This window comes from Stegostoma tigrinum, chromosome 8, assembly GCF_030684315.1.
Source record: "Stegostoma tigrinum isolate sSteTig4 chromosome 8, sSteTig4.hap1, whole genome shotgun sequence".
NCBI lineage: Eukaryota > Metazoa > Chordata > Chondrichthyes > Orectolobiformes > Stegostomatidae > Stegostoma > Stegostoma tigrinum.
In genome coordinates this window covers 45,324,085-45,335,235 of record NC_081361.1, presented here as the reverse complement: position 1 = coordinate 45,335,235, position 11,151 = coordinate 45,324,085, and the positions used below count along the sequence as shown (strand labels likewise).

The following is an 11,151-nucleotide window of genomic DNA, read 5'->3' as shown; positions in this document are numbered from 1 at the left end:
TACCTGCCTGGACTGACCAGAGGTCACCATTCCCTATCTGTCTTCTTTCCCCTAATTTAGGTTTGTGTTCCTTGCTGACCATGCTATCCATGTGTCCTCTGTCCTAAGGTTAATAAAGCACAATTCTAACTCATCGATATGAATAGGATCATTAGCTGGCCTTATCTTTTGCCATTTCTGCATGATAGTTTAGAAATACAGAATTGCTGTAAACCTCAGTAATTTTGGTCTGACATCTGCTGTGTTTTTTGAGGAAACTTTAGGCAAATTTCAAGGGAAGTAAAATCACAAGTCAGCAATAAATGCTGAAGACACTTTGCAGCAATGGTATGTTAACTGAGCTGTGTCAGAATATGTTAAAAATACTTGTAGTATAGCTGAGAATTCTCGGAATTAGACTAATTTTAACAGTATATTGCAGAACAATTTGCAATGCATTGAGGACAGGTTAAGTATTAACAAAGAAGTCCACAATTACACCGGCCCTTATTGAACAAAGAACAAATCAGCATCTTTAGGCTGGCCAAGGTGAAAACCAAGAAACAAAGTTATTGATAAACTTTTTGAAAAGCTGCTCAATAAGATGCTAAAATGTAGGATTAGAAAAAGCATGTTAATAAAATAAAACAACCAAACAATCTGAAAAGGATTCATGTAATACCACGTTTTTATTTATTTAAATGGTACAATTTGATTTACAGGCACAATGATATTAAACAATAATTTGCCAGGCATTTTGGCCACTGTGTAGGGACAAAATAGGTCTTAAGGAAAGCAGTGTTCAAGTCACACCATTATAAAAAGAATGTGCAACACACACAAGGAGACCTGGATAAAGATTACAAATATTGCGTCTTATAAATAAGAAATACTGTTTTATACATAAAATTGTATAAGTGTTGCACGTCTTTCCCAACAGCGTGATGATATTTTAAGTCAAAAAGCTATAAACAAAGGCATAGGACAAGACAGTATGGATCTACTTCTCATGGCAGACAAAATTGCATTCCACATTATATCATTGATCATTCTGTGCACATCTTTTCTACTGACAGGACGTTAACCTCATACTTTTGATTAATTGACTTCTTTAAAGTGATAAATACTAAGAATGCATTACTGTTATAAAATAAAAAAGATCTGCTCTACCTGCTAGGTACAGTGTCAGGAGAGGCTATTAATAGTAAAACTTCAAAGCAGAGATGTGCCTTCTTGCTTCAGGTATTATATTTGGGAAAGAGCGTGCAACTCTTTAGACCTGCCCAGTGCTTATTAGATAAAGTCTGCACTCTTTATAGTAAAACTAATTCAGTGATAGTTTCAAGCACTAAATATGCAATTATAGATGATTAATTTATTAGCAATAATAATGTTCAGCAGTGATAGTAATTACATACAATAATTTGACTAAAATGTATGAGAAACAAAAACAAAACAGGAAAACGCTGATTAAATTTTACATCAAGTCAGTCTGCAGAAGCACTGACAGGGTAAAGGTAAGGGGGCACACATTACTTTCTCCCCCACTGGGGCATGTGTTAGAAAAGTAACAGCTCTGACTGCCAAACCTTTGCTCTCTCCAGTTTGTATAACAGACTTAATTTATGAATTTTCAACTGGGCCAAGTTCAGGGAATTCTCTTGCTTTGGAACAGACAAAGCAAATGGTGCTTTAATATATTTGGGAGAATTAAGATGGAGGGTGGGGGTGGGGGGGGGGGGGGGGGGGAGGAGATCCAACCTGCTTAATTTAAATACTTTGTAGGACATCTACAGATTAGTAATATTTGTATTTAAAGAATAGTAGCCCTAAATAGAAAATAAAAACTAAGCTGTGTATACAAGCAAGCAACATACCACAGAAATATGCAGGCAATCAGAAGCAGGTCTAAAACATGGTTTCTACTGATGACAGGATCTTGAGGGTGGGAAGGTAACTCACAGAGCCAATCCTGAAACAATTCTGGAGTATATTTACACAAGAAGATACTCAACATTTCCTCATACTATTCCATGATAAAAAAACATTCACACAAAAATATAACATTTGAAATAATTAATAGCACCAGTGTATCAGGTAATTTTATTTTCTTTTGCTACGCAATGTACAAAGTTGCATAGAGTGTCGCTGTAAAAAATATGTTCTGCCTTTGATTTTGACACAGATGAAGCAGCAGTCTTGGGAACGGAAATATAGTGTGATCCACATTAAATGCACGGTGTCAGACACTGCTATGAGCGTTTCACTTCGTCACAAAGTAGCTGAAAGTAAGGGAAGCAGGGAGCAAGGGAAATAGTTATTGCATAATTAACTCCATTTTCTATAGAGAAGACCAGCTTTCATGGTAATTCACAACATTAACCTGGTGAATACTGCATATATTGTTCACGTAGTTACTTATTTACCCCTACATGAATGTGGTATAATGCACAGTTAGGAGGTGATGTGGTAAAAAGTTAAGTGTTAATATGTTAACAATTCTTAATCCTTCACAGCTAGTCTGGTCATTTAAAAAGGGGAAAATAATACAGTACCATAGAATATAAAGCTATGTTAATACTCATGATGTGAATGCAATAAAGAACCAATGCCTCCAGGCAGCAGGAGGAGAGACAAACCTACATTAATAGCCTTTTTCTTTGAATATTTTAGCCACCATTATGCTGCTCGAGGCTGCCCCACTGCCTTTGCATTGCAGGGGGAAATCTCCCCATTGTGGAAAAAGGTCTGATAATTCACTAATCTAATTGTGTGTAGTGACTTAAGTCAGAAGCATAGAGTGTGGCTTTCTCAGATTGTCCTTCCAACAGACTTGGTTCATCTGGAATCCCAGTAGCTTGCCATGTAGGTATGTCACTCGCACCTGCTCCATGTCCACGATCTTGTGCTTCATCCAAGCAGCTGCATTTGATGCCTGAGGAGTTTCATTTATGAGCCTTGGAATACTTAATGATGTTGTCAGACATTGAAAAAAAAATTTGGTAATAAGGCAATTTCTGTACAATGTCATTCTAGGTTTTGGGTAGGGGATGATGACCATGAAAGTGACTATGGGGTCTCCAGAGACTGGGTATTGTAACAGCCAGGAGGTAATGTTTGTTTGATGTCCTCTAGGTTTTTGATGTCCTTCAGGATATCTTCAATGTCTTGCTCATAGGTAGTTATCGCATTAGCCTGCTCCTTTTCAGCCTTTTCCAGATCTGCCAACTTCCGTTCTAAATCACTGTCCTCCATCTGATCCTTGGCTTTCTTTAGAGTGTTCTCAATTTCTCCAAGCCGGTTAACATCTACATTATCAAGTTGACCTGTAAAAATAAACCCAGCCAAAGTAATCAATAGTCCAGTGTGACAAGGAACTACTTGATAAATATACAGCCTCAAAATTCAAACCGTATCATTCACACTTAAAACCTCAGAAGAAATGCTAATTTCAAATGTTGTGGTTTAACGGAGGCTTGGCTAACAAATAATTAAATGTAGTTTCATCCAACAATGCCAAGTAAACGGACCCTTGAATGAAATAAACTGCTATCAAATCACACCATAAATAATGTCTGTCTTCAGGATCATAAAGGGTATTTCACCAGACAGATGTTCTTTGTTAGCTATTAGACTGAATGAGAGTGGAAGCATCTTTTCTGGTCCATGAGATGAGACAGTGTAAAGGATAATGCAAAACACAGCAATGGAACTGGCATCAGCGTTGTGGAGAAATCCAATCTGGTGATTTTTAGAAGACGGAGGGATATTACTTTGGATGTCACAACTCACTGAAATTTGGAAAAGCAAGCACAGAACAGGCCCTTCGACCCTCCAAGCCTGTGCCGACACATTTTACCCTTCCATACTAAAACTGTCTTCACTTACAGGATCAATACCCCTCTATTCCCTTCCTATTCATGTAAGTGTCCAGGTGCTTTTTGAATGCTGCTATTGAGTCCACTTCCATCACCTCCTCTGGCAACGTGTTCCAGGCATTCACCACCCTTTGTGGGAAAGATCTACCACACACATCGCTTTTAAACTTCCCCACCCTGGACCTTGAACCTGTGTCCCCTAGTAATTGACTTCTCCACCCTGGGAAAAGGCCTCATACTTCCCACTCTACCATGCTATTCACAATCTTATAAACTTTTATCACGTTGCCTCCTCAACCTCCTGTGTTCCAGTAAAAGCAAACCCAGTCTATCCAACCTTCCTTCATGGCTAAAATATCCTACACCAGGCAACATCCTGGTCAACCTTTTCTGTACCTTCTCCAGATCCCTCTACAGATCAATACTTTTAAGGGCTTTGCCATTCACTGTATAAAACTCCATCTCCCATTTTTCTGCCCATGTCTCCAACTGATCTACATCCTGCTGTATCCTGACAATCCTCCTCACTATCCACAACTCCACCAATCTTTGTATCATCTGCAAACTTACTAATTAGACTAGCCACATTTTCCACAAATCACTTATGTAGATTATGAACAATAGAGGTCCCAGCACTAATCCCTGTCGAAGACCACTGATCACAACTCTCCATTCTGAAAAGCATCCTTCCACAGCTACCCTCTGTGTCCTACGACTAAGTCAGTTCTGTCGCTATCTTGCCAGCTCACTCCTGATGCCATGCGACTTCACCTTCTGTCCCAGTCTACCATGAGGGACCTAAATATTACACTGAACTCTGTAGGATGGTGCTATATGGTTATGTGTGGGAACACCTTTTGTGTAGGTTATGGTATGAGCTGCCTACTGAGTCATATTTAATTGATTTGACCTTTAGTGGGTATGCTACAATAAATGTCTTAAAATGAGACGTAAAACATTGTTTTCAAAATTTCAGTATCTAAGGGGATCAAAGCACAAGAGTAACAGATAAGTTATAAAATCCAAAGGTAGAAATTGCAATGTACCTTAAATTAATAACAGCCTTGAACCTAACTGGATGGCCACCAGAAAAGTTGTTATTTGTATAAATTATAAATTGTTGTCTAAACGATGTATTATGATGTAGCTGTGCATGTCTGCCACAACCTGGGAGTTAACATTAACATTGCCAGTGATTGGACAGAGTGGTGTATTTTGCTGTTTCTAACAGATAGGGTAGCGAGCATTTCTAACTAGCTTTGATTTGGTAGTTGTCCCTTGAAATCATTACAACATATTAAGCATTCGTCAGTCTAATTTTACAGAATATTGCAAATTTTAAAAAAAAATCAACGATCTCCAAAATTACAAATGTGAGTAGAAACAAAGCTAAGCATTCGACCACAAATATTACTGTCATCAAAGGAAGCTTCATAGCGACAGGAATTGGTCTTTTGGCTCTCGAGTCTACTTTGTCACTTCATGACATGTGATCTGCGATTTAACTCCTTTTGCCCATATTCTTTCTATCAAATTTGTCAAATAAAACTTACTTTAAAATCAATTAATCTAGCATCAATTTTAAAATGTCTACCATCTTTTGTATGTAAAATTAATTTCACTCCTGGAAGATTTGATTTTATTTCTATTCCAGAATCTAACCAACGCCTGTATTCCCTAACCCATGAAAATAGTCGAGAGAAAATAAGAACTGTAGATGTTGGAGTCAGAGATACCAGTGTGGAGCTGTGGGAACGCAGCAGACCAGGCAGCATCAGAGGAGCAGGAAAGTTGATGTTTCAGAAAAGGGCACTTCTTCAGAAATTATTTCTGAAGAAGGGCCTCTACCTGAAACATCAACTTTCCTGTTACTCTAATGCTGCCTGGCCTGCTGTGTTCCCACAGCTCCACACATTATTACCAAGGAAATTGTTCTATCTGCACTACCTATTTCCCATAAAACCTTGAAAACTCAGATCAAATCACCACATAAATGTCTAAATTTCAGGAAAATGTGTACAGTACGCCTAGGAGTACAGCTACTATTCTGGTAGACAAGCACTGTACTCCAAGAGAGCCATATGTATCTTAGAACTGTGCACAGTAATCTAGGTGCATTCTAACCTGGATTATAACAGAAGCAAGGCTGCACTCCTTTACATTCTAGCTCATTAGATATAAAGGAGGTAGCCATGGCACAGTGGATAGAAGTCTGCCTTGAAGCCAGAAGCTCTAGGTTTGAGTCCCACACAGGACTTGATGGCCAAAAAGAGAGAGTACCAACATGCAAATGCTTCTAACACACACCAATGGGAGGCAATGAGTGCAGGAGAAAATCATGGACAACAATATGACACAGTGAACTCTGGAGATTCTACCAAGGCTATCAAAAGGTTTGATTTATAACATTTCTGAAAAAGTGCATGATGTCACGGCACCTCAGCCTCCCTCAATGAAGTGAAACATCTATTATAAAGTCCAATATTGCATTAGATTTTGATTGCTTTTCTCGTCCTATCCATGACACTCTGATGTTTATGTGCCTTGATCCCAAAATCCCTTTGTACCTCCAGTGTTTCTAGTTTTCACAATTTAGAGATTATTTTCTATTTTCGATTCAAGGTGGATAAAATAAAAACATTAAAATGTTAGATATTAATTCAGAATTTAGCAATTTAGTGGAGACCGTAAATAATACTGGTTTTCCTGTTGAGGAATAAAGTAGTAGATTTTATACTGTAGGTGTTATGGTTATGAATTAATTTGTGCATTTGTCGCCTAAATTCACTTCACAGTTAATATTTAAAAAAAGATCTAATGCTGTTAACACTGGTTTTTAAACTGCTTTGCATGTCAAGACATCATTCTGAAAGCAGCTAATAATTCCATTCTCTAGAAAATTAAATGACAAGGTTCTTTTGTTAGTTATTCAAATTACTGACGGAACACCAAGATATTGGGACAAGTGCAGATGTCTCCTGAGCTTACAGAGTGTTGGGGTTCATCTAGGCAAGTAATTTGAAATATGGAAGTGGAAAAGTTGACAGTAAAGGTGGAAAAGATTGCCAGTAGCTTCACACACCCAATACAGAAATTTGCACTGGACCAGTCAATCGACTTCTTTGTATCAAAGTGACTGAAGAGGTATTTATTGAGGAGTTTGGCTGTTTTCCCCCTGAAGAATCTCAAAACATCTGAGGAAGCTAGCAAACTTGCATAACTAACAAGACAAAGTGGATGCATAGGTGTACACAGAACTGTTGAATCATTCTTCATTGAAATATGAATCAAGATAAAATGAAGTTGAATGAAAAGTCTAATTTAATAAATGAGATCACACGGATGTTGGGAATTTAAACTAAGAGCAGAAATACTTAGGTCTCACGAGATCTGTCTATACAGTCATGGATGCTGCCTGATTACTTCCAGCATTTCCAAGTAAGTGGAAAATCTCTACAAGTAACGTTTAATATCCACAAAGTGCCTTAAAGAAGATACATTACATCTCCTATTCTAGAATGAGCCAAGCAAGAACAACAGTAGAAATCAGGCAAGTGCAGAAGGTTTTGTGTTAAGATCAGAATTGCTCGACCTACCATTTTTTCAAAAAAAAACAAATACAAGTGTGTCAATCGTAGAAAGGGTGGAGGACAAAATTAAACATTCAACATTATTAAAATTGTTTCTCAATATTATACTGTAGGCTTATTTCACTTAAATTGAGCAGTTATTTTACATTGTAGAATAGTTATACTTCTCAACACCAGATGCAATATGAACTTATCCCAGAGTACACTTGGTTTACAAACCAGTATTTTGTAAAGTACCAGCTATCTGGTAATGTTCATCACCGGGTCCAAAATTTTAGCCTAGGTAAAAGCTCATGCACAACAATGTCCCGTGGTATCAGGAAGTTAGTTTTAAAACACATTGAACATTTCACATCATGCAATATCTGCTCATCTTAAAGAAACACTAACAACCTCCTTAATTTAAAAAAAATGCAGATGGTCAGGTGTGTTATCAAACCATCCGAAGAATTTTATGAAATCAGAGCTTGTCAGAGCTGCCATCTAGAAAATGTAACTTGTCATAAAATGCTGTCATTGTCACAAACAGGGATAAACCTCTAATGCTGCATTTTCTACTGCCTGAAACATTTCCTTAGTGACTGCTCTCAGTGTTTCTATAGATGACATCCTGTTTGGCTTGCCTGATGGTTCCTATAGCAATGAGATAAACTTGCAATGAATTCATATCTCACTATTAACTTTTTCTCGATCAATGCTGCAACCCTCACACTGATAGAATGGTGAAATTACTTTACTGGCTTGAATGGTAGGTGGTAGCAACTCATTCACTTCACTGCTGATGGACATGGGCTTCTGGCAGCCTCTATTTGCTGTCATGTTGCTGAAGGCACTGTGGTTCAACACCAGCTATTTTACTCCAAGCACTGTGCCTGTGGCTACATTGTTTACACTTGTTGCCAATGATGCAACGACTACTAATTGAAAATTGCAAACATAAGAGGCTAGAAACTTGGGAAAGTTTTCCCAAAAACAAAATGCATGTAGCTGGAAGCCATGCAAAGGAAAGGCCCAGTGCTAGCCTTTACCAGAAACTTAAATGTGTCTATGTAATGCAAGTCTGTTGCTTCATTTGACCAGCCTAAGTTAGACAACATAAGACCACTAATACTTACCCAGTTCTCCCAACAACTTATTGATGGTATTTAGCACACCCTGCACAGCCTTTTTGGCCTTTCTTGCCTGCTCATCTGCTTCTTTTGCTGCTTGAGAAGCCTAAAGGAACAATGTGACATCATGATTAGAATTCTAAAAATACATTATGTATTTCTGATCTGATGTAATTGACCAATTGTACAAAAATAATTCTGACAGCTCTTCATGCCAATGAATTTTAAGAAATCTGAATACCCTCACCATATCTGCCATCATCATGTCTTGGTCTGCCTCATTCTTCTTCCCCGCAAGTTCATCCTCTGCTTCTTTAAGTCGATTCATCATGTTACTGACTTCACTTTCCAAGGTCATGGCATCATTAAAGGTGTCATCAGCATCCTGCTTTGTTTTAGCAGCATCCTACAAAGACAATCATTGGCCAAGGATTTAACCAACAGTTAAAAGCTGTACTAAATCAAAAGGCCGTGGCACTCAAGTGGCTCAATTGTGCTTCGACCTACAGTATTTCTTTGAAATGCCCAATTATTCTTTAACCTGCTGAAACAGGTAACATGGGTGCTCTGAATAAAAGTCACAGTTTTGTTCCAGTAACAAATTTGTCCAGAAACCCTTTTAAAAAAAAAAGTATAAAACTTCACATACACTTGCAGATATATAACTCATTCACTTTAATCAGCTATGTTGCCTTTAATTTAGTTACCCAGATTTTAATGTTGATACCTCCTATAACATGGAGATCTAAATCAATGGATATTTCATACTACAAAGATTACAGTACACATTGCCTAATTGTATTGTCTACTCCAATCTCGATCTGGATAACAACAAACATTTAATTCTTATCAAGTTATCAGGTAGAACAGATATATATCAGCAGCCATCATTTTCAAAGGAATGAGGGCTGATGGTGAAATCACCCACCATAACAAAAATGATAATATCCAATTTTATGTTAATTTAAATATGCAACTTTTATTAAGATTTCTATCAGATATTGTATCATTTTAAAAGATAATAACAAAACTAGACAAACTTTTTTTTTAAATTTCAAGGTATCTTGTGGGCTAATCCAGCCAAAGTATTTGCAACTGCATTATCATTCTGAATTGATCTTGAAGAATTCAAGGGTGAATACATATTAAAGTATTAAATATATTGTATTTGCAAACATCTGAGGGTGAAAGAATTAAGGTCCAAGGTACTGGATCAAAATTTTCCACTGAATAACACACAGCTGGCCGTTCTAAAAGCAATATCCAGTGAAAGCAGGCTACGAGGAAGTTTAGAAGATTTGATACAATTATTATTTGAAGTTGTTGACACAAGATTAAAACTTTCTTACCTCTTGTAACATTTCTGCAATTTTCTTTGCATCTTCAGCCTTTTTTTTGGCTTCAGATGCATCCATTCTTGCATTACCCAATGCATCCTCAGCCTGTTTTGTCTTTGCATTGGCTTCATCAATGGTCTTCCTGATGCCTGGTATCTTTTTCAAAGCTTCTTCAGCTGCTGTCTTATTGTCGTTCACTCTCTTGTCAAAATCTGCATGAAAATGAATCATTTTGGCTATGAATACTTGGACATGATTCAGAGCAGCTGCTGGTCCCTTGGTTAATATTTATTCGTTTATTGGCATGAGCATAACCACTGGCAAGATTAGCTGCATTTTTCTTTTTACTCTCTGGAGTAATTTTAAACAGCAACAAAAGTCCATTCCATTTCAAAAAGTACATGTGACCACACTCCTGAGATAAGTCACTTTGGTAAAAAGGGTGCACGGTTGGTGAAGGGAAGACAAAGAAAGGAAGGAAACAATATCTTGAGGTTACTATTCAAATATCAGAACGGCGTGGCTAACTGAACAGAAGGGCTTGGTATACATGTAATTAAACTAATGCTTTATTCTGTCCATGTATGAATGTATGTGTAACATTTTCCTCAAGTTATACAAAGTGACAGAATAAACAAAAAAATAAAGCTAAACTTGACTATACAAAGATGTGAAGAAGGACATCTAGATAGGACGTGAAAGAACAAGAAAAGAAACATCTCCTAAAGCACTGCTTTCAGGATGTACAAAACTACTTCAAAGTCAACTGAATACTTGTGAATTGCAATAATTGTTACTTTACAATTAACTAGATTTACATATGCAAGATCTCAAAAGACAAGGTTATGTGTTCGAGTCCCAGAATCAAATAATTATTCACAAACATCCCCACTACAATACTTCAGCAAAGGAAATTAATCAACATAAATCTATAAATAATCAAAGTAGTTAAGAGGTAACTACATGTGCTAGTTTTAGAAACTCAATTGTATTGACCTAGAATGTTGTGCAATTTTAAAGAAACTGCAACCCAAAGAAAGAGTGCCCAATTCCAATCAATCATTCAGGACACAAATATTCTCTGTTCTTTTTCCCAAATTCTTCTAATGATGGCACATGTTAGAATTTAACAGCAGAATAATAAATACTAAGAGCTAACCAGAAGAACTGTTTGGTCTTGACTAGCAAATGGCCAAGGCAAAAGTCTTTTTTTTAAAAAATTGGGGGCAGATTACATTTTATTAGATTAGGTACATCA

The 11,151-nt window shown here is 37.1% G+C and overlaps 1 protein-coding gene across 1 annotated transcript in view; it reads right to left on the bottom strand.

The window, feature by feature from the left end:
• Nucleotides 1-649: 649 nt before the first annotated feature.
• Nucleotides 650-11,151, bottom strand: part of lamc1 (laminin, gamma 1) — a 232,771-nt gene continuing 222,269 nt past the window's right edge. The window contains exons 25-28 of the mRNA XM_048538920.2: nt 9,906-10,105; nt 8,804-8,962; nt 8,563-8,662; nt 650-3,305 (exon numbers count right to left, since the gene is read on the bottom strand). Of these exons, the coding sequence (XP_048394877.1) occupies nt 3,049-3,305; nt 8,563-8,662; nt 8,804-8,962; nt 9,906-10,105 (716 nt within the window). The 3' untranslated portion in view covers nt 650-3,048. The remainder of the gene's footprint in view (nt 3,306-8,562; nt 8,663-8,803; nt 8,963-9,905; nt 10,106-11,151) is intronic.